This window comes from Rhopalosiphum padi, chromosome 2 (assembly GCF_020882245.1).
Source record: "Rhopalosiphum padi isolate XX-2018 chromosome 2, ASM2088224v1, whole genome shotgun sequence".
In the NCBI taxonomy this organism is placed as follows: Eukaryota; Metazoa; Arthropoda; class Insecta; order Hemiptera; family Aphididae; genus Rhopalosiphum; species Rhopalosiphum padi.
Window position 1 is genome coordinate 18,953,324 of NC_083598.1, and position 24,579 is coordinate 18,977,902.

The 24,579-nt window shown below is 30.6% G+C and overlaps 1 protein-coding gene across 7 annotated transcripts in view; it reads right to left on the reverse strand.

Annotated features, from left to right (window-relative positions):
• Positions 1-24,579, reverse strand: part of LOC132923359 (uncharacterized) — a 185,322-nt gene that overhangs the window by 141,581 nt on the left and 19,162 nt on the right. For all 7 annotated transcript variants that reach the window (XM_060987310.1, XM_060987309.1, XM_060987307.1 and 4 more), the window contains exons 4-18: positions 24,175-24,469; positions 23,956-24,047; positions 23,413-23,625; positions 23,144-23,326; positions 22,857-23,054; positions 22,461-22,753; positions 22,204-22,384; positions 21,856-22,122; positions 9,648-21,745; positions 9,398-9,564; positions 8,916-9,310; positions 8,210-8,545; positions 7,099-7,271; positions 1,328-1,436; positions 205-353 (exon numbers count right to left, since the gene is read on the reverse strand). In XM_060987310.1, coding sequence (XP_060843293.1) covers positions 205-353; positions 1,328-1,436; positions 7,099-7,271; positions 8,210-8,545; positions 8,916-9,310; positions 9,398-9,564; positions 9,648-21,745; positions 21,856-22,122; positions 22,204-22,384; positions 22,461-22,753; positions 22,857-23,054; positions 23,144-23,326; positions 23,413-23,625; positions 23,956-24,047; positions 24,175-24,469 — 15,149 coding nt within the window. The remainder of the gene's footprint in view (positions 1-204; positions 354-1,327; positions 1,437-7,098; positions 7,272-8,209; positions 8,546-8,915; positions 9,311-9,397; positions 9,565-9,647; positions 21,746-21,855; positions 22,123-22,203; positions 22,385-22,460; positions 22,754-22,856; positions 23,055-23,143; positions 23,327-23,412; positions 23,626-23,955; positions 24,048-24,174; positions 24,470-24,579) is intronic.

A 24,579-nucleotide genomic window follows, 5' to 3' on the forward strand; every position in this document is an offset into this window, starting at 1 on the left:
TTGTTTTTTCTGATGATATTATAACGATGCATATATTTTCGGATTAAATTTAAATGTATCGTCTATGTAATTATCACATAAATAATAAAAGAATTTCTGTAGCCTCTTATCGTATTAACTTTAAATAAAAGTGTTTGATAATACGAAATCGTATATAAGTCGGTGGATTTAACATAATGTATAAAAAAGTTCAACACATCGTACCGGCCGCCAGCATTCTTCGTCCGCCGATCGCGTCTCTACCCTATACACGAGCACGGTTTCCGGTTTTTCTGGTCTATCCCACTGCAACGATATCCGATTGTTAGTCCGGTCCGTCACCGTCGGTTCGCTGCGCACGGGGCCTGGAACCTCTGGAAAACGGACGAAAATCGCATAAACAATAATAGCATTATAATATTATGTACAATTTTTTTCATTTAATAACACCCTGTTATAAAATTAGTTTTTATAATTAATTTTGAATTTGAAAAACCACGGCTTAAACCAGTGATGGGCAAAGTACGGCCCGCAAAAATATTTTAATCCGGCCCTCTGAGGGTCCATCGACATGGCCTGTATAGTATAAAAGTATCATGTTTTTATAATATATGATACAGAGTTTTAATACAAAATGCATTTTTTTTTTATAATTATGGCCCTCCTCTAGAATTTCTTAAACTTTGTGGCCCCCCATTAAAAAAGTTAGCCCACCACTGGCCTAAACTAAATTCGCATAAATGTCATACTAGACCCGTCCAGCTGTGGGTGTAATGCGGCAAAAACAATTTATTATCATTGTATTATAATAATATTATTGTGTATATAGATAGGTATAACGTATACTTTGGTGTTCGCACAAGTACAACAAGAAGTCCGCGGTAGTGCGGGTCGTCGTCCCGCGTCTTCGCGTCCATCGGTCCCGCAAAAGTTGTATGTTGCTCTCGGTACCGACATCGGAATACACCATTTCCTTCCGTTCGCCGCAGCAGTTTACGCGTCACTCGTTTTTTTTTTTAGGTAAATGGCGTTCACGCACACCACTAAATAACCACCTTAATTATTATTGTATGTCGATGCGGGGTATGTGCGTGCGTGCGTGCGTGCACCCAAGTTTATATTTTGTCAGAGGAAACGGAACTCGCGAGTGGAAATGCGCGCGTAACCCGTTGACACCGTACACTGCGGTTGTTAAAAATAGCGGCGGACTGCGGCGTTATGGTCCTCGATAAACGACCAAAATAAACGCTGCTCGCCTTCGCGAGTTGTCGCCGTCATATTTTCCCGTTTTACCACCACGAAAATGTCTGAGATTTGTCGTGACTTCTGTATTTATTATAATGCTCACCGTTGTTTGCGCAGCCTCCTCTTCCTCCTCTACCACCTATCGGTCTCGACCACCGGCCGATCGTATTTCTGATTCGCGGCGGAGTCAACGATCTCGCACGCTCCCTCACCTATGCAATATAAACAATATTATAATAGACGTGATATTATAATGCAATAATTTTTTTATTATATGTATGGGGGTCGTTTAACAATTTAAATCTCTGTTCGCGTTTGCCGTCTGTTATTCCGGCGGGTGAGATACTGTTATATGAAAATGTGTAGGTATACTAGATGTCCATAAAGATATCCGGCTCGTTGGCATTATTGAAGACGAAAAATATGGTCACCTTCACTTTTAAGAGACAAATCCACATTTCATACTTAAAATATTTTAATTATTTGAGTAGGTACCTCCACAGAGTCGTTCAAAAAAATTCATAATACAAAGTACTGAAATGTACTCATATAACACACTAAGACTTAGTATAAATTACAAATTATTATTATTATTATTAAAACATATATAGATAAACAAATTTCAAATATGATCGCGGGCCGCATATTATGACAGGGCGAGCCGCGAGTTGAAGACCCCTGCGACTTAGTGATATCATAATAATATTGTTTACCTCAAGATAACTAGGTGTCTAGTATCCATAACCTACGTGTCACCTATATGCAAATGATAGTTGATTTAGCAGGAATAGGTTTTTCAGATTATCACTGACTTACTTTGTAAACTTTGCTTTGATTTGGACATAAGAAATATCACTCTTATTTCAGTGGCACTTATTGATTAAAATGTTTAAGCATTTATAATAATATTAAATATATTATATTATATTATTATTATTATTTTAATAATAATTGTGTTCGGTAGGATTCTAATTTAAATGTTTAACAATAATATATAATAGGTATATCGGACATTGGTGCAAAATATAAATATTTGAATAATATTGTGAATCCTTATTCAAAAATTCATAACTGCACCATTTAATTTGTATCATGGTAAAGTAGGTTACAAATAATATGGTAACGTATGTTAAAATGTTGAAGAATGTAGTTAACACCAAAAATCAAGTACACGTCCATTATCATAATAATAACATTATTATAATACATATGAGATTAATTTATTTATTTCTAAAAAAAATATTAAAATAAAATAATTAATGACTAATGCAACGTAGGTAAGTTTTTATGGTGATTAAAATAAAAATATAACGATGTATGAAGGTTACACCGTTACAAATTAATAACTACATAATATGACCATATATAGATAAAAGAAATCTGAATTATTCAATTGTTTGAATCTCGTAAAGACAATCGATCTTCATAAAACGTAAAAATGCAGTTAAATAATTTAAATTTAGCAATCGACCTGTTTTTATTATGTATTTTTGTTTATTCATATTAGTTGACATTTTGAATTTGGTTACACAAAGTGCATACATTTACATTCATCAACGGGTGACGTTTTCCATTATCATTTTACAGTTAATGTAACTAAATAAAACTATATGATCAATATGAATTAATACCTACTCAAAAAAATAAACTTGACCCTGATAAAATAGAATCTATTAACGTGTTTTTGTAAAAATACGTTCTTGTCTAAAGAAAAAAAGAAATTTTAAAAAATGCCTTTTTGAAATGAAAAATTCAATTTCGTATTTTCGTATCACATTAGTCTGAAAAACTAAATATTAGCTAAACTAATGTAGACCAACAGTGATTCCAAACGTAACAGAATGGACATTTTTAAAATCAGAACTATAGGATTCAAAACAAATTGTATTTAAATATATAGGAAAACAATTATAAATTTAGTTGTACGTATTTATCATAGAAAGCATTAGTTTTTAGTTGGTTGTTTGTGTATAGTCATAATATTATATTTCAGAATATTATAACTAAACAGTTTGTGATATAAAGTCTTAACAATTTTAACTTAAAGTAAATTACAAATTACTAATATTAGTAAATATTTTCGTAATAATTTAATACTATAAAAATTACTTCAACTTTCAATCTTTTTATTTCTTATTATTATCCAATATTTTTTTGATTTGATTCCGTTATTCTGTATTATAATATAAGGACTCTTATTTAAAAGTATAAATATGCATTTATTTTGTTTTAGTTCGTTTCTGTACGGTCATTTCGGATTGTTCTCACTCATATTAGTATGTTACATTCTATAAAGGTTTTTAATGTTACTACTGTTACTACTGTTAAGTACTATACAAATTTAACAATTAGATTGATTTATTTTTATTATCAGTTATCAAAGTTACAAAGAATATCGTCCTAGTAATTAATATACATGCTTACAACAATTACTATTATTATGCTTTAACTTAAATAATTACACACAAAACTAAATAACAGGCATTTAAATAATGAATGGTGTTAAAAGAAAAATGCACTCATTCGTATTTTTTAATATTTTTCGTGGTAAATAATTGAATTATAATAATATTTAATATTTGTTGTGGTAAATAATTGAATTATAATAATATAAGTACTAAGTAAACGTTTATTGAAATCTTAACGTGAACATTGATAAGTTTGATATTAATATTTTGAGTACGTCATTCAACAATAATATTTGCGAGTTTGGTGATTCATGATCAAATTAAATTATAAATGTTAATAAATCAACTATAATATTTTCCATAATTATTATCATGTACTCCTCCTAAAGTCATAAGTTATAGCACAAATCATTATTATCTTTTTCATCAAATTATATTATATGATATAATCATATAAAGTTATAAACAATTGTTTATGTAATTCTGTGTAAGCTGTTAATTATTCGCCTATGCACAAGAGACAAGAATAGTGACACAACTAAAAAAAATGTCTAGTATTTCTAGTTAGCATCTATTGGATTCGGAATGTATAGTTTTGTACAGAATAAAGACGCAAGTCAAATAATTTATAATTATGTTCGTCAGAACGCAGTAGTAACACTTTTCCACTATTAATTATTTGGTATTCTACTTTGTTGAAAAATGATATCTTATCAGTTATGACCCCGTTGTTATCGATATCACAAAGCATTTATGACGAAAAGTGATGTATTTTGAATTGCTACAAAATGTTTTATTAAATGCCATGTTATGTATAATTTCATGAAAAGTGGCATAAGTTAAAATATTATTTTTTAAATATAAAAATTATGAATAAAAGAGATACAAAACAAAATTGTAATTATATGTACAACATTAAAATAATTTCTTAAAAATTCATACATTATTTTCTAAAATAACGAATAAATTAAAACAAAGTTTTTTCAAATTTTCAATCGGCTCTACTGAAAAATGCATGATTTTGAGTTGTGTCACTATTCATGTGCATAAGCTATAGTGTTTTTAACAGTGTTTGTGCGCACTTCCTATATTTTAGTATTTTCATTTTATCATTTGAAATGATATTAAAGAATGTTCATATCTTATAAATTATGGACTAACTACGATAACACAGAAAAAATGTATTTAATCCGTGATGATAAACACTCCGAGAGTAATAATTTTTTGTATTATTATTACTTGTTACACCTACATAAAATTCAAACCATGACTTCCAAAAATTTTATTTATATAGAATTATTTCGAAACATAATTTATGTTATCGATACTATTTCATCGTGAATTATTATGATACGATTACCTGTGCTTGTGCGTCAATAATATAAGAGTGAAAATCATTATTCTACCTATTCGACGATATTATTACGTCACATTATACTAGGAACGATACAAAAGAAAAAAAATTCTGTCATTGAATGTTGAATACAATAAATATTAAACATTTCTGTACTTACTCGACGATATGAAAACATTTTACTTAATAATATAATATTATTATTGTTTAGTTATTATTATTGAACAGTCGTTAAAAAGCGTAGTTTATTATACGTCATACATTATTATTGTTATTGTTTAATTTAGCTACGTAAATAATATTACACTTTAGATTTGTTGACTTAAAAATAGTTATAATTGTATTGTTAATATTTTTTGTTTCAAAATAGTTAAGTACGTATAATAATAAACAGGTTTAATGTCAGTAAACAAATTGTAAAAAATGCATAGTTATTTATTTTGACTAAAATCTATAGCATCATGCGTCAATATAATATTAAAATATGTGTGAAATCAAAAAAATAATAATGGCTCAAAATCATATAAAACTTTTAAAAATGTGAAAATAACGTCACAATTTTATTATTTAACACATCGATTATAAACAACGCAATTCCGTTTTCCAAAGTCAGGGTATATCAATTAAGAATTTAAATAGGTAGGTATTCTCGTGGCAGCCATAATCAGCTCATAATATTGCATTTTTAATCTTATAATTTGTTCAAATAACAGGTCCGAGGTATCTAAAAGTGCAGTAATTATAAATAGTAACTAGTATTATAATGTAATACTATGACGTATTATTATGACATTTAATATGTATGAATTTAATTTCAATTAATATCATATTTTTGTGTAAATAAAAATGTGCAATGCATATAAAAATTACACTGTAAAAGTCAGCAAGTATAACGGAGCTTGTTGTAGTATATAATTCAACTAAGTCAGGTATTATGAATAAATATTTCTCAATAACATCACACTCGTCGAGTCCTGTGTAGTACCCAACAATAATCATATACAACCACATCGACTGGCTGCGATGTATAATTTAAAAATAATAATTACAACCACACTGTCAACAGATTTTAAATGGCAGAAACGACAATAAAATAAATAATTTACTAGTTACCTACTTAAAACATGCTCCCTTATAAGCGCGAAACTCAAATGTATATAAAAATGACTTTATAGGTTACCTACGTCTATTGTCATTATTGCGGACATCGTAATTAACATAAAACAAACAATAATGATTACGTTTTATTGTATTTGTAGTAAAAAAAAAATGTAGGTATTGATGGAGTAGGTAGAAATATAATTTATGTAACGATAAAAACATAAAAAGCGCTTCGTATAGTAATTTATTAAAAGTTTTAAATATTAGCGACATTATACGCGGTCGCATACAAGTCGACCAGCTCAATTCTATATGTAATTACTAATTAGTATAGATACCTACACCATATTGTGACATGCCATAGCTGTACTTTGGCCATTTTGATCTGATTGAACGGTTTCTGAAATACACGATTTCGTACTCCAACCTGTTATTCGGACAAATTCGATAGGCTATAGAGCTTTCGGGAGGAGGAAAGGAAATCGTGACGTAACTATTGTCGCATATCGATCTCGAGCTGTCGATCAACGACAGAACTTCGATTGCGATAATATTGTATTAATATAAATTATAATGTACAGTGTTTGTAAAACAAACCATTTCGACATATTTACATATTATATATAAATATATATATATTATATTATAATTATATATATAATAATATTATATACTTAACATTAAGTCACGATCAAATGGAATATTTGTGTTTTTGGTTAATTTTTATTAGTGAATAAAAAAAGAAAAACTCCGCTTTGGTTGGCTATATTACAACTGGTGTATATTATGATAATAATAATAATATATTACATATTATATTATTCGAACGGCAGGCTACAACAATGTATTTATATATTTAAATATCAAACGGATCGAGTGAAAGAGCGATAGTGATTTTTGATACCGTGAAAAAATAACATATTATAGTTTGATAACAATATTACAACATATCACGGCACGGCCCTATCTGGACCTGTTCGGCGAGGCCCAGCTGCTGATACGATCACTTACCCCGACGGTGACAAACGCCCTATCAGACCCGTACACGTTTTTAGCGATAATAAAATACGTCCCGGCGTCCGATGGTTGCGCCTTTTTGATCGACAGCATCACGTAGTCGTTGACTGTTTCCTTTGACGATCTATCGAAGAATGTCACGTCCCTCGAACCTCTCATCCATATGACTAGAACGAAACGTTAAACACATTTATAACACATAAAGCATAAATATTACAGATATTATCTGTACATTTATAAAAATGAATGGTTTTTTCTTTCTGCTTTCTAAACTCAAAAATTATACTGCAACGTTTTTAATAAGAGCGATATCAATAGATTCATTGAGACTCGGGAAAATAAATTACATTACATTATTAACTATATCCTAATACTTATGTTAGCTATGTACTTATGATAATGTCAGCACTATGAATTACGTCATGTGAAGTGCAGTTGAGAAGTTATTATGTTTAAATAAGCATGATATATTTTACTGTTTTACTGAATTTCATGGATTATTATAATCAACGATTTTTGTTAATACTAAATATATTATATTATTATGTATATTAAATTTACACCACAAAAGATACATACATCTATTTAATGTTTCTTTTTTTAAATGTCAATTATTATGCAATAAAATAATATTTAATATATTTCAATATATTTTACTCTTCTCGAAACTCATTTGTCGCTAGTGAATCAAATTTCTCGCCACATCGATTTTTTATGTTGCAAAGTTCTTTGAGTCGTAAACTATGTTTGACATTTTTTTTTTTGATATTTAATTATTTTTTTTTATTCTAAGAATATTTTTTCCCGTATACCTAATCAGTATTTGTATGATTGTCCAGTACATTCACTCGTCTATTTCATTGAATAAATTAATAAACAATGATATTTTACGTTTGTATTAACACAATATGATATTATATATTGTTATCTTTATAATAATAATAGTAATAATAATAAACCTTTATTAATTTATTTCGATAAACCGATATTTTTATCACTGTAGTGGAAAAATTTTTTTTTCTAAATCGCACAAAAACTATACATATATAATAACCTTAACGACATGGGTGCCCGCTTCGAGTCCACACCCTTATTATAAATGTACCTTTTGGTTTCGGTTCACCAGCCACCCGAAGGGTAACGGTAATGTCCTCCCCGACTGCCACGTTCAGTCGATCATTAGGTCTTGACACGATAATGGCCGGCTTCACGCCCCTGCGGTCTGAGTAATCCTGCGGTGACACCACACTAACTGCCTTTTCCGCATCTGCTGCCCCATAAAGGTTGCATGCGCGGCATACGTACGTTCCGCCATCCCGGGTCGTGCTGTCCATTACCAGCAGCGTGTACAACCCACCTTCATCCAGGTAAACGTACTTGCCCGATAAACGTGGTAGTGGCCTAGATTCACGCATCCACGTCACATTCGGTACTGGAGAACCTGCAACGCGAATCGTTTATATCTCTTTAATGTAAATAGTATTTTATAAAAAAGTGACCTCTACGTTCGGGTCTTAAAATTTTGGTCACAATTAATATGTACGAATAACTTTTTTTTAATGCTAGATATTTTTTTAGTGAGCTTATATGTACGGAATTAATAAACGCGAAAGTCTATGAAATTAGTCTATGAATAGTATGAATAATGAGTGATATAGTTATTTATCTTTTGTAAGCAGTGGGTTTAGAAAAAAAGACGAAATATTCCAAAAAAAAAATAAATGAATTATGCACGCACTTAATATTATGATTATCTAACTGTATTCAATTTCAAAGTAGTTAATACATATTATGAAGCAATTTATGCTGACCTTGCACCCGGACCTGGAGGGCAATTGTACCACCACACGTCGCTACGTCGTCGGCGATTATGCTAGATACAAACTTTGGATATTCAGGGCGCCTGCTAACTAAGTCACTTTCAAATTTCCGGCATCCAAAATCGAACTTGGCGTTTGTAGGTAACCGCAAATCATGACTGGTCCGGGAGTAAGCCCCGTGACCGGATTCGAAACTGTCCACCGACAGCGATGGTTGTAGCAGTGGTTTCCTGAACACTGACGGTGACGTATACACAGTCAGGAATCCAGTAGTGGATATCCGGTCACTGTTATTCGCAGCCACACACGTATACTCGCCAGAATCGCCACTTTGGGCGTTGTCAATTATCAGTTGTGCCAAACCACCATCGTATTTTGTCTGATACCTGTAATACAAAAGATGTCAACGAACGGAGTATACTATTATAATTATTATGATTGTACTCGTGGTTGTGGTTTTGCCTCACACTCACCTCGCGGAAGAGTTATACGTAAAACTGTTGAGTTTTTGACCATCTCGATACCACTGAATACGAGGTTCTGGATGGCCGATGACGCTACACCAGAACTTAACTCGAGCGCCAGACGATACAGTTTGATCTATCATCCGAACACAGAAGTACAAACCTTTGAATGCCTCCTGCAACGATACAAATGGGGAAAGGAAAAACAATTTAAGTGAAACAATTATTAAATATGACCATTGTTTTGTGTGGTCGTTACCTTTGTCCGGCACAGGTCTTCGGTAGCACCGTACGCGGCCGACCGACTGTTATACAATCTCCAACTCGAATAATAATCTCCGTCCCGCACTCCTGAATCGTGCAGAAAACTGTCGGAGCCTCTTCGTCTCCGGGTGGTTGCACCGTAGCTCGTGTGTGACCAACCCGAAGTCTTCTCTTCTTCCAGAAGCCTTGGGCTGAGAGGAACGGATGTTTCCGAAAGACACCGGTACGCCGCTATGCTGGTAGGCCAAAGATTTCGGGTTGAAATCCTCGACTCTGATGGGTATGGACTCATAGATCGGCTACTGCTTCTACTGCTACGGCTACTACTGCTACCACCGTATAGTTCTCTGTCCGACGAACCTGCATATCTTGTCGATGTCGTGTATTTAGATCTCGGTGTGAGGTAAGATTTGTATGATGGACAATCTGGTGTAAGAGATCTATACGAAGTCAAATGATCAGGCGTCGGGGATCTGTACGAAGTCAATGGGTCTGGCGTCAAAGATCGATACGCCAGAGTATTCGGGCGTAACTTATGTGCGTCTGTCACGTCCAGTATATAACGATTAACCGGACGTTTTCCTAAGCTTGGGATTTCCGGTACACCGACGTTATCAAGTTCTGCCAACCCAGTCGATTTTAGCTCTTTTTTTGCAACGCGTTGTCCTCCATCGTCAACTAAGACATCGACGAAGGAACGTGTCTCGTTCATCTGTTTTCTGTCCATTCCTACCCGAGAATTATTTTCCAGGGAAATTTTAGATCGACAGCTATCGATGGACTCGTAATTATTTTTGGATAGTTTCTGGGACGTTGGTGATGGTTCGGTTTCTTTACATTGCAGTGTTTGTTTGGATTCTCTTAGAATCTTCGATTCGTCTCTCTTGTTCTGCAGTTTTTCTAGCTCTATTATGGTATTGTTTTCGTCTAGTGATTGAATTTTAAGATGCTCTGTTATTTTTTTTGTTTTATCAGGTGAAGTTGTTTTTTTTCCTTCTGGTCGTGAGCTTAATACATCTCTTTTACTTCCTCGTTTCGTTCCGTCTTTTTCTACACAATTTTCTGTTGATTTTATTTCGGCTTTACCGATGTCATCATTATTCTGATTGTTGGTTTGAGTATTATTTGAAACGTCTTTTTCAATTTTTTTTGTAATATTTTTATAATTACCTGTATTGGTTTTAGATTTTACTTCAAACTCTTCGGCCTTTATTATAATACTCTCTATAGGAACTTCTGATTCTAGTTTAGTCCCAAGTTTTTCAGTATCGTTATTATTATCTGACAGTTTATTATTTTTTGTTTTTTCTGGCGAAGGTGATTTTTTATCTTCTTCCCGTCGCCTTGATTCATTTTTCTTACTTCCTCGTTTGGTCTTAACTAATTCTACATTATTTTCAGTTGATTTTATATTATCGTCTATATCAATTTTGTCATTTTTCTGCCTTTTATTTTGATCGTCAGTCAAAACATCTTTTTCAATTACTTCTTCTGTATTCTTATTATTGTCTAAAGGAATTGTCGGTTCTACTTTACTCAATTCAACTTCAACTTTCTCAGTATCATTATTGTCATCTGACAGTATTTTATTTTTTTCTACATTACTTGTATCGATATTTTTTGTTTTATCAATTTCCTTTTCACTAACAATTACATCATCTATTGTTTTATCAAGTGAAGGTGATTTTTTATCTTCTGATGGTAGGCTTGGTTTCTTTTTCTTACTTCCACGTTTGGTCTTATTTAATTCTATTTCACTTTCAGTAAATTGTATGTCACCGTTATCTATTTTGTTATCCTTTTGATTTTGATTTTGACCATCAATCAAAACATCTTTCTCGATTACTTCTTCTGTATTCTTATTATTGTCTAAAGAAATTGTCGGTTCTACTTTACTCAATTCAATTTCAACTTTCTCAGTATCATTATTGTCGTCTGACAGTTTTTTATTTCTTATATCGATATTTTTTGTTTTATCAATTACATCATTTTTTGTTCTATCAGGTGAAGGTGATTTTTTATCTTCTGATGGTAAGCTTGATTTCTTTTTCTTACTTCCACGTTTGGTCTTATTTAATTCTATTTCACTTTCAGTAAATTGTATGTCACCGTTATCTATTTTGTTATCCTTTTGATTTTGATTTTGATCATAAATCAAAACATCTTTCTCAATGACTTCTTCTGTGTTCTTATTATTGTCTAAAGGAATTGTCGGTTCTACTTTACTCAATTCAACTTCAACTTTCTCAGTATCATTATTGTCATCTGACAGTATTTTATTTTTTTCTACATTACTTGTATCGATATTTTTTGTTTTATCAATTTCCTTTTCACTAACAATTACATCATCTATTGTTTTATCAGGTGAAGGTGATTTTTTATCTTCTGATGGTAGGCTTGGTTTCTTTTTCTTACTTCCACGTTTGGTCTTATTTAATTCTATTTCACTTTCAGTAAATTGTATGTCACCGTTATCTATTTTGTTATCCTTTTGATTTTGATTTTGACCATCAATCAAAACATCTTTCTCGATTACTTCTTCTGTATTCTTATTATTGTCTAAAGAAATTGTCGGTTCTACTTTACTCAATTCAATTTCAACTTTCTCAGTATCATTATTGTCGTCTGACAGTTTTTTATTTCTTATATCGATATTTTTTGTTTTATCAATTACATCATTTTTTGTTCTATCAGGTGAAGGTGATTTTTTATCTTCTGATGGTAAGCTTGATTTCTTTTTCTTACTTCCACGTTTGGTCTTATTTAATTCTATTTCACTTTCAGTAAATTGTATGTCACCGTTATCTATTTTGTTATCCTTTTGATTTTGATTTTGATCATAAATCAAAACATCTTTCTCAATGACTTCTTCTGTGTTCTTATTATTGTCTAAAGGAATTGTCGGTTCTACTTTACTCAATTCAACTTCAACTTTCTCAGTATCATTATTGTCATCTGACAGTATTTTATTTTTTTCTACATTACTTGTATCGATATTTTTTGTTTTATCAATTTCCTTTTCACTAACAATTACATCATCTATTGTTTTATCAGGTGAAGGTGATTTTTTATCTTCTGATGGTAGGCTTGGTTTCTTTTTCTTACTTCCACGTTTGGTCTTATTTAATTCTATTTCACTTTCAGTAAATTGTATGTCACCGTTATCTATTTTGTTATCCTTTTGATTTTGATTTTGATCATCAATCAAAACATCTTTCTCGATTACTTCTTCTGTATTCTTATTATTGTCTAAAGAAATTGTCGGTTCTACTTTACTCAATTCAATTTCAACTTTCTCAGTATCATTATTGTCGTCTGACAGTTTTTTATTTCTTATATCGATATTTTTTGTTTTATCAATTACATCATTTTTTGTTTTATCAGGTGAAGGTGATTTTTTATCTTCTGATGGTAAGCTTGATTTCTTTTTCTTACTTCCACGTTTGGTCTTATTTAATTCTATTTCACTTTCAGTAAATTGTATGTCACCGTTATCTATTTTGTTATCCTTTTGATTTTGATTTTGATCATAAATCAAAACATCTTTCTCAATGACTTCTTCTGTGTTCTTATTATTGTCTAAAGGAATTGTCGGTTCTACTTTACTCAATTCAACTTCAACTTTCTCAGTATCATTATTGTCGTCTGACAGTATTTTATTTTTTTCTACATTACTTGTATCGATATTTTTTGTTTTATCAATTTCCTTTTCACTAACAATTACATCATCTATTGTTTTATCAGGTGAAGGTGATTTTTTATCTTCTGATGGTAGGCTTGGTTTCTTTTTCTTACTTCCGCGTTTGGTCTTATTTAATTCTATTTCACTTTCAGTAAATTGTATGTCACCGTTATCTATTTTGTTATCCTTTTGATTTTGATTTTGATCATCAATCAAAACATCTTTCTCAATGACTTCTTCTGTGTTCTTATTATTGTCTAAAGAAATTTTCGGTTCTAATTTACTCAATTCAACTTCAATAACTTTCTCAGTATCATTATTGTCGTCTGACAGTTTTTTATTTCTTATATCGATATTTTTTGTTTTATCAATTACATCATTTTTTGTTTTATCAGGTGAAGGTGATTTTTTATCTTCTGATGGTAGGCTTGGTTTCTTTTTCTTACTTCCACGTTTGGTCTTATTTAATTCTATTTCACTTTCAGTAAATTGTATGTCACCGTTATCTATTTTGTTATCCTTTTGATTTTGATCATCAATCAAAACATCTTTCTCAATGACTTCTTCTGTGTTCTTATTATTGTCTAAAGAAATTTTCGGTTCTACTTTACTCAATTCAATTTCAACTTTCTCAGTGTCATTATTGTCGTCTGACAGTATTTTATTTTTTTCTACATTACTTGTATCGATATTTTTTGTTTTATCAATTTCCTTTTCACTAACAATTACATCATTTTTTGTTTTATCAGGTGAAGGTGATTTTTTATCTTCTGATGGTAGGCTTGGTTTCTTTTTCTTACTTCCACGTTTGGTCTTATTTAATTCTATTTCACTTTCAGTAAATTGTATGTCACCGTTATCTATTTTGTTATCCTTTTGATTTTGATTTTGATCATCAATCAAAACATCTTTCTCAATGACTTCTTCTGTGTTCTTATTATTGTCTAAAGAAATTTTCGGTTCTAATTTACTCAATTCAACTTCAATAACTTTCTCAGTATCATTATTGTCGTCTGACAGTTTTTTATTTCTTATATCGATATTTTTTGTTTTATCAATTACATCATTTTTTGTTTTATCAGGTGAAGGTGATTTTTTATCTTCTGATGGTGAGCTTGATTTCTTTTTGTTACTTCTTCGTTTGGTCTTATCTATTTCTATTTCATCTTTATGCAATTTTTCGTCATTGTTATCTATTTCATTATTCTTTATATTTTTATTTTTATCATCAGTTTTAAGAACATTTTCCAATATTTCTTCAGATATTAATTCAGTTATATTTTCTTCGGTGTTTTTGTTTTCATCTGATAGCATAACATTTCTTTCATCTAAAGTTTTATTGATAATTTCCGTTGTGTTTATTTTATTTTCTTTTACACTAATATTATTTGTTGGTATAGATGTTGATGGTGATTCTATCGATTTGGAACTCAATGTCTGTTTTATATCTACTTCAATTTTACATTGAACATTTTCTTTGACAAAATTATCTGAATTTTCAGTTTCATCATTTAGTATTACAACCATCAAATTTTCAGGATTTTTGTTTTCACATAAAAGCGTCGTCACGCTTATAGAATCTTTAGACACTTCATTCATTACAGTTTGTTCATTATTTATGATCGTATCATTAGTAGGCGCATTTAAAACATCAACAATGGTCGATACAATTTTAAACGAATGGTCATCTAAATTTAGATTCATAGTTGCATTTTCTATACTATTTTTTTCGTCATCTGAAGTTATTGAATGTTCTTTTATACTATCATAGTCTATTATTATGTTTCCAATGGCAGCGATGTTTAATTCATGTTCCACTTGTGCATATTGGTTAACATTTTCTGTAGCATTAAGTTCATCCTGTTTCAATATATTTGTATTTTCTAACATCACGCATTCAATTTGATTAGCTGCAACTTTTTCTATACAATGCAATTCTGTCATTATAGAGAGAGAACTTAATGATTCTTTAGCAGACAAATCATTGACTCCGTCCTCAAATATAGTATCATTTAAAAGATTGACATTATTCTCAACAGCAGTCATAATATCAATTTGATTATTTATTTTTACTTTGTTTATCAATATATCTTCATCGGCATTTATATTTTCAAGTTTTATTATAGAGTGTTCATTTTCTTCATTGTCATTTATGGTATTACTTGAATTTCCTTGAACTTCAAAAGTTAAATTACTTTCAACGCTATGATTTTTATCTGGATAATTTTTAGGCATTACATTTACTTGTTCCGTGCTGTAAACTGACACATCTAGCGTTTCATTTTTGGAATTATTATTTTGTTGAGCTTTAATATCGATATCAGTGTCAATCTGCAAACTTTCATCTACAGAAAAATCAATATTAAGTTTTTCCATAATTTTACAATCAATGTCTTTATTGAGTAATAAACATTCACTTGTTTCATTTACTTCTAAATCACCTTCAATTCTACTTGATTTCTCCTCATTGCTTATTGTATTTGATAACTCAGTTTCTTCGTGTGAATCTTTTTCTAAAGTGTCAAAGTTCTCTAAGATGGCCTTTGTTTGACATTCAGTAAAATCTTTGGGTTGGTTTATATTATTTTCATTAGAGATTTTATTACATGTATTTGGGTAACTTGTGATTTCTTTACAATCTTCTTTATTATCATTGACCAAAAATGAACTTTTATGTTTAGCTAAGTCATTTTCAGAAGCAATTGTTTTACAACTATCTACTTCATTATCAGTTTTAATTTTTGTTGTTTCCATATCAATAATGTTTGCTATTAAATCATTTTCAGTTAAAGAAACTTTAATCACATTTTCATCAGACGGCTGTGATTTTGTCAATATATTTCCTTCTTTATTTTCTATGTTTAGATTATTCATTGCTTTTAAAATGCCGTTAGTATCGTCTACATAACTGTCAGAATTAGATTTTTCATCAATTAATTTTAAAGTTTGAATTTCATTATATTCTTTTGTAATAGATTTTCCTTTGTTTTCATCGTTAATTAAATTATTTGTGTTCAAAAGCATTGATATTGATTCATCGTTGATCACTATTTCCTCATCATCGTTTTGCCGATTGATTTTATCTATTGTATCGATAGTATTTTCTAAAACTTCTATATTTTTAGAATCGGGATCATTTAATTCTATCTCGTACTGTTCTTTGATATTTTCAAAATCAATAACAACTGAATCCATCAATTCAACGTTAGATACTGAAATCATTTCATTACATATTAAAGCAGTGGTGTGTTCAACCATAATATTTGGCAATTCATTGATTATTTTGGAACTATCATTTTGTATGTATTCTATTTCACAACAAGATTTCTCTATGTCGTTATTGATAGTCTCATCCGGAAAGTATAAAACTTTATTTTTACTTTCTAAGAGCTCTAAATTACTTATCATTTTGTCTTTATCGTCTAAAACTGTGGTATGCTCATTTCCAGAATTAATATTTTCTTTGAATTGTATTTCAACACGATTTTCTTCAAATGTATATGGATCAATTGGTTGTGTATTCTCCGAAGTATTCTTAAAAGACTTATTTAATGTATTGATATACTTTTCTTCGTTGTTCATTGATATTTCTGTTATTTCGTTTTCAGAACATGAATTGATTTTCTTATCGGAACTCATTTCTTCTTCATTTAAAGTCAAATGAACTAAATTTTCAAAATTATTAGTTACATCTGTTTTAAATTTAGTTCCTGTATTGTCAATAATTTCATTATTTTCACATACTTTTCTATTTTGTTTTGATTTTTCAGCTTCATTTTTATTTTCTTCGACATTTGAGCTAGTTATTACTAATTGTTTTTCTAATATATTTGATTCAATTTTTTCAGTCATAACTTCAGTAACTGGTAAGATAATATCATCACACTTGTCAATGTTATTCTGCGTTGTACATAAACCATCAACATGGTTTGATTTATCTAAAACACATTGTTCGACCACATTTTTATTATCAATCATATTTTCCGGACAAATTATCTCTGTTGATAAAACTATTTTCGAATTAATATATTCTATTTCATTATTCAATTTCATTTCTGATAAAATTTCACATTGCTCGTTTAATTCATCGATAGCTTTTACTTCTTTATTAGATAGCTCTAAAATGTTCTTTTGTTGAACATTAAAACACTTCTGTTGGACATCTTCATTAATTAATTCACTTTCATTTTTTTGATTTTGTATTTCATCAATAAATTGGTTAGACGAATTTTGAACATATTCTTCAGTTTGATGAACATTTGATTCTGTTATCGGATTTACTATGTTTTCACTTATAGGAGAATAACTAACACTTTGTTTATTATCAGTTGTAGAAGTTGTATTTATGTTTGGTTGCATATCATGGTGTGATATATTATCGGAATCAATATCTTGGTCAATTTCAAATGCGTTAGAATCATTATATTCATATTTTACTAAACTCAATTTTTCGTTATTACTATCTTGTATTTCAGTAGTACCCTCGATAATATTATTTTCAATAGCTGTCATTAAATGAATAGAATCTATGGATGACGTTGGTTCTTTTATAGATGTTTCTCTTTCTTCAATAGTGCAATTATTTTTATTTATAATATCTCTATTATCACATTGTTTGATTTCATTCGATGTTTCATTAACGATCGAAGTATTATGATCTTCTATTAATAAATTAGTTGCTAGTGTTAAATCGTTTTTTTCATGTACAAATGTTGCTAAAACTTTATTTAATTCTTCTGAATTAGTGCTTTTATCCATTGGAATTAATTTATTATCTTTTTCCATGTTAACTTCATTTCCAATGCTAGTTTGTGCTACTTGAATGGCCATATCCGTCCCTAAATTATGAATAGAATCAATATTATTTATGACAGTATTATCTTGTTGAAATGCATTATGAGAAAAATTATCTGTGATCGATAGCTCATCAATTTTTTTTGTCAACAGTGCATCTTTATTTTCTGTATCACAATCGTAATTTAATAAATTCAGTTTCTCTGAGTCATTTAACTTATTAGCAACAATTATAATATCTTCATTCGAAACATATTTTATATTAGAATCTAAAATGTCATTTTTGATATCTGATAAATCTGTTAAAGCTTCATCGTTGTCATTTATTTTTGACACTACATTATTTATAGAGGTTATGAATGATGAATTTTCATCCGACACATCTACTATTTGTGAAACATTTCCAGTTGTAGATGAAATTAGATTAACTGTAGTTTCTAAATTTTCGGTATTATCAACTTCTTTCATTTTAACTTCACTTGATTCAGAAATTTCATTGACTGTAATAACTGTGTTATTGGATATTGATTTATCTGAGTCTAAACATTCGAAATTATCTACTAAATCTTCAACCTTTCCTACTTCAAATACTTTCTCTTCTTTATAAATATCTTGATCACTAATGCTTATGTCTTTGTTTTTTAATGTTTCGTTTTGATCTGTTTTTAAAATGATTTTGTTACATTGATTCAATTCTTCGCTGTTCATTTCAGACAATTCTATTATATTTTGTTTGGTTAATTCATCAGATCTTATAATTGTTGAATTATTTAATTTTGCTACATCTAATGAATTATCTAATAAGTTATTGGTTTTATCGCAAAGCTGATCATCATATTTTGAATTATTTTTTTGTAAATCATTAATGCTGGATGTATTATTATCCAAAGCATAGATTTCAGTCAATTTATCTTGTGCCACTTCAGACATGTTTTTTAATGTCTCTTGAAGTTCATCGAATAAATCAACTGGTGAATTCAAAATGAAGTCCTGTTGATTATTTTTTTCTAATGATTCTAATATATGTTCCGGAATAATATCATTGATTTCCTTTTGCACCGTTTCAATATCATTTTCACTCATAAATAAATCTGATAATTTATGATCAATCTTGGAATTTATAATATTTTCCATACATCTATCTTCGACGAAATCACTTATCGTTTCTAAATCAGTTTCATCAAATAGTGCTTCAAAACCAGAATTATCACGATCATCTTCAGATGTTATAATATTTGGCTCTTCATATTTAAATGTTTCACCAATATCACATTCGAAACCTCTTTTTATAATCAAATCATTATTAATGTTATTTTCAAAATGTATTGAATCTTTGTTTATTTCAGAATTATCTGTATGTATATTATTTTGTTTATCACAATCTTTATCTATTATTGATGATTCAGTTAAACCATTTTTAGAGTTCTCATCGATAGTTTTATTGAAGACGGTTTGTGCATTATTTGACAAGGACAAGCTCAATGATTGAGTATCACAAGCCCCACCTGTAACATCAGTATGTTCTGAAAAACTAAGATCACTTTCTACTGAAGCCATTTTTGAAACAATAAGATTTTGAAGTTGCAATAGGGGTTTCATAACACTACCAAAAAGTATTCCGTTTACACCTAAATCATCTATAGCATCATCGAAAAGAATTTTTTGCATCATTTTTATTGAAGATTCAAATGGGATTTCTTTATCTGTTTCTTCTACTATAGATTGGTTCACAATACAATTGTTTAGTTGAACTAATTGCTGAGATAAATGTTCAAAACAACTCACAACTTCATAACTCATGGTTGAGCCGGTTTGATTCGAAAGTAAAACTTGGTTAACTTGAAATAAACCGATTTTCATATCTTGCAAAGGTTCTAATAAGGATCCTAGAGGATTCATATTATTCTCAGAATCTTGGACAAAATTTACATTGTTGATCAATGTGTCAATATCCATCATCAGTTCATCGAAAAGTGTTTCAAAATCTAGTAAAAGTTTGTCGTCTGATCCGTAATCAGAAGACACAATATTTTCTGTTGATCTACCTAGCCGTCTTAGATGACAACATAAATCGTTAATAGGTTTTGTGAATGATATGAAACACTCAGCTATTTTATTACTGTCCATGCCTTGCGAAGCGATTATCATAAATTGATTTGTTGATTCATTTATTCTATCGTAGATATCTTTCAAATCCTGATCGTCGTTCGAACTATCACTTTTTAATGCTGTATTTAAATTGTCTAAAGCAAACGCAATAGAACTAATTGGAGGTATTAATATTTGCTTTAATTTAAGATTAGGTTTGTTATCGTCTATTGATGATTCTTCTATGAGAGCTATATCATTTAAAATTGTTTCTAATGGTTGTACCATCGAAAATAAAGGTGCCAATAAATTTACGTCCACGCATTTTATTTTAGAATTGTTCTGTTGTAGCGTTTTAATATACACCAAAGTAGTGCCGATTGTATTTTGTAACACAGCTATAATACGTTGTTCTGTGACTCGAGTGACTTGTCTATTGACAACGATTATGAAATTTTTAATTTGATCTGACAAACGATCTAAAATTACTGATGCGGGAAGATCGCTATTGTTAAGCGTTTCTAAATCGAAACATACTGACGATTGAATTTCATTTAATACGTTGTCCGAAACACCAAATGGATCATCGATTTGTTCTAACGCTAACAAACTCGCGTTTATTGCAGTCATTAAACTCGAAACATTATCTGCAGTGTTTTTGTCCAAGTCTGTTAAGTGGTTTCTTTCCGTTTCTTCGATGAATTTCCAAGCAAGGGAATGTAGAGCTTGAATCGATCGTTCAAGTTCAGTCGTCGTACTAGTAAAATTAAAATTCTCGTGCGTCTGCATCTTTACTATAGCTCCTTCCAAAATAATTTTCATGTATTTTAAAAACTCGTCCACATTTGGTCTGGAAATAATTTTCAAAACGTCGTCTTCTTCAGAACTAAGTTCCACACTCACCATTCCCTTACCTCGTATTTTATTCAATACTGTTGAATATAATCCATCTTCGTCAGATTGAGTTACAATTTCAGATGCGCAATAATTATGCGATAATGGTGGTTCGTTTTCTATTTCAGCTAGTGTTTCTGACACTTCTTCTTCGGTGTTATTGCTCTCGGACCGAGCAAACGACCCAATTACGTGTCTAGAATTCTGAGGTGAAATTATTTCATCCAATTTCAATTGCGTTAAAATCTGATCGTCAGAGTCTGACATAAATAGTTTTGGTGTCTGGAAAGACTGATGTCCATCTTCATCTTCTACCGATTGCTGTTTTAATAGTATTGATAAATTTTTAGGCGTCGTCTCACTAGCGCTGTAAAATACCTCACGTTTCGAATTTCCAGACGACAAGTGGTCTGAAAAATATTCCAGACTGTTTTCACATATACTATCGCTTTTATCATTATTTGCAAGCGTTATATCTTCGGTCAGCGAAACACCATCGAATTCAGTGTCTGATACTATTTGTTGTCTACAAAAATCAATAGGTACGTCTATAACCAAAGCTTCCATCATAACTGGTCCGGAAATCGACGATTCTTTTACAATTCGCAACGACGGTAAATCAACAACATTGTCTTCTAAAAATTAAAATTTTTGTCAATATAATAGGAAAAAAATATCTATTAAAAACAACAGTTTCATAACATTTTATTAGATATTAATTAATTAATATGTTATTATGTAATACCTGATATATGTTCAGAAAGTTCATCTGCATACATTTCAATGATTTGCAATGCTTCATCATGCGTTAGGTCCGGAGTTTCATAAAGTGAAACAGTCACTTCTTTGCCGTCAAATGAAAACGATATATCGGCAGGTTCTTCGATAGTGTATGACTTTTCCATTTGGCTTGTTCGCTCTTCAGGAATTGTTGACAGAGATTCATTTCGTACAAGCGGATTTCCAACGGACAGATACTCTTCGGAAGCGCATGATTTGACCGTGGACTTATCTAAAATGAAACACAAATATAATTACTAACGCATTTCAGTCGTAATAGATATATTGTGCAATATTGAGCGCCCGGAATTACCTTCCATTGTTAATAGTGTTGCTGAACTGGATACCGTACCCATACAGTTATGTGCCTGGCATGTATAAGTTCCCAGACAGCATGTACCGCTTTGGCCCGAAATAATTTTGTGCATATCACCTGGATTTAGTTCTTGGCCATCTTTGAACCATTTTAGTTGCGGTTGTGGAACACCTATCACCTGAGATAACAAAAATGTATATTTGGCGAAATCATTTATTTCATTTTTAAAAATTATGTCTGTAGTGTACACGTACTTTGCACTCCAAATTAACCGAACCCTCGTTCGAAAATGCTATTCTCAGTTCCTCGAGGAATCTTGGACTTTTGAAAGTTTTTGGAATATTTAACTTCAAAAAACTAGACGTTACAGTTTGGCCATACTTATTGATTGCTACACACTTCCATTCAGCTTGATCATCAATTTCGAGTGGCAATATACTTAGCATATATGTCCCATTGTCTTCAGTAGAAAATTGGTATCGATTTGATTCAGTTAATTGTTCGTCTTCTTTATACCAGCTGATTGAAGGTGTAGATTCAGTTGTAACTGTAAAAAAAGGTTAATTACTTCAAAATGTTCATCTAAACATAGTTTATTTGTTTTTTAGCTATTAAATTATCATTATTTTAAACATTAGAGTTGCACCAACCTTTGATCGTAAAAACAAAAGATTCATTTATGTTAGCCTCAATACTCTTAAGTCCCAATAAAAATCGTGGGGGCTGTGTATTTGACGTTAATTGGAGTTTTTCACTTTCGTTCAATTGATTTTGGATGTCTTCTATCGTAAGTTCAGCAATGCTACTTGTTTCGCCCATACAATTTCGGGCGACACAACAGTAACTACCTAAATAATATAATTATGATTAATAACATTTACATGTACTTTTAAAACGTTAATAATATTTTTTATTTCAATATAATTTCGAGTTTTACCTAAAGATTTACTTCCAGTTAACTCATAAACGTCTCCGGGTTGAAGTTGTTTGCCGTCTTTAAACCAGGACAGTTGTGGTGTGGGGTATCCGATGACTTTGCATTCAAAGCTTACTAAACCTTCGTCGGTCATGATCGCCCTTAGACTTTCTAAAAATCTTGGCACCCGGTAATTCTTTGGGTCTGAGAATAAAAAACATAAGTTCAATAACGTTATAGTGTTAATGAAAATGATATGGCGTAAAGTACAATATTTTAAACAAAATTACATGACACTGAAACTACACAGGAAGTGACGGCCTTTGCTCCCGTCGAACTGGTAGCAATACATTTCCAAGTAGTGCTGTGATCGGCTCTGAGCGATTTTATTTCTACGCCGTACATGCCCAAGCCATCAGCCATCAGGTGGTACAACGGTCCTTCGTTTACTATTCCATTATCGTTATACCATCCAATACTTCGGGGCCATGGTGGTACTTCGACTAGGAAAAAAAAGATAATACTATAGCTAAACGTGTTAAATATTTGTTGATTGTTAGAAATGATAAAAAACCAAAAATGTAAAAATAAAAAATGAGTCATTGATACAAGAAAAACAGTTAAAAAATAGGTTTATTTTAATGAAACTAAATTTCTGTATCATATAATTTCAAAATACAATAAATTGATCGAATTATACGTTTTTAATTTACAGTAAAAATGTAAAATTAGTTTTAGACCATTTTCCTTATCAGTGAAAAATTTACTGTTTTAACTATACAATATAATATATATTTAAATATATAATTTCGTAATACATTTTTAAAAATTACCTTGACATTCTAAAAATAGTACACTGCCGACTTTACCGGACGAATCTTTTAAAAATTTCATGAACTTCGGTGGCGGTCCGTATGGTATGAGGCTAAAAAACGCATTTGAATTATAACGAAATAAATTCTCGTCGTAATAAACGTATACGAGTATACTATAAAAAAGGTTAGGTTATAGCTACGTATAATATACAATATAGTCTCATCGTTATCGCATACCTGTCTGCGTCACGGTTTCCATCGAGTGGTGTGTGAGTCACTTGTATTTTTGACGTAGACAGCGCGGTGCCCATGACATTTGTCGCCTCACACGTGTAAATTCCCAGGCAGTCTTCTTCGGAATTCGCTGTTAGCGCGAATATGTCGCCGGCTTTGATCTCCTTGTCGTCTTTGTACCATCGTAATTTGGGCGTCGGGACGCCGATTACCTTGCACTCCAGTGAGACGATTCCGCGTTGCGTCAACACTGCTTTCAATTGTTCGACGAAAATTGGTTTTTTGAACGCTTTAGGAACTGTAAGCCAACATCATGTTAGAATAATATAAGTAATATGGATTTTATATTTTGTAAAAAATACTTAATACAAATCTATTAAAACAAATAATAATTATTATCATATCTGC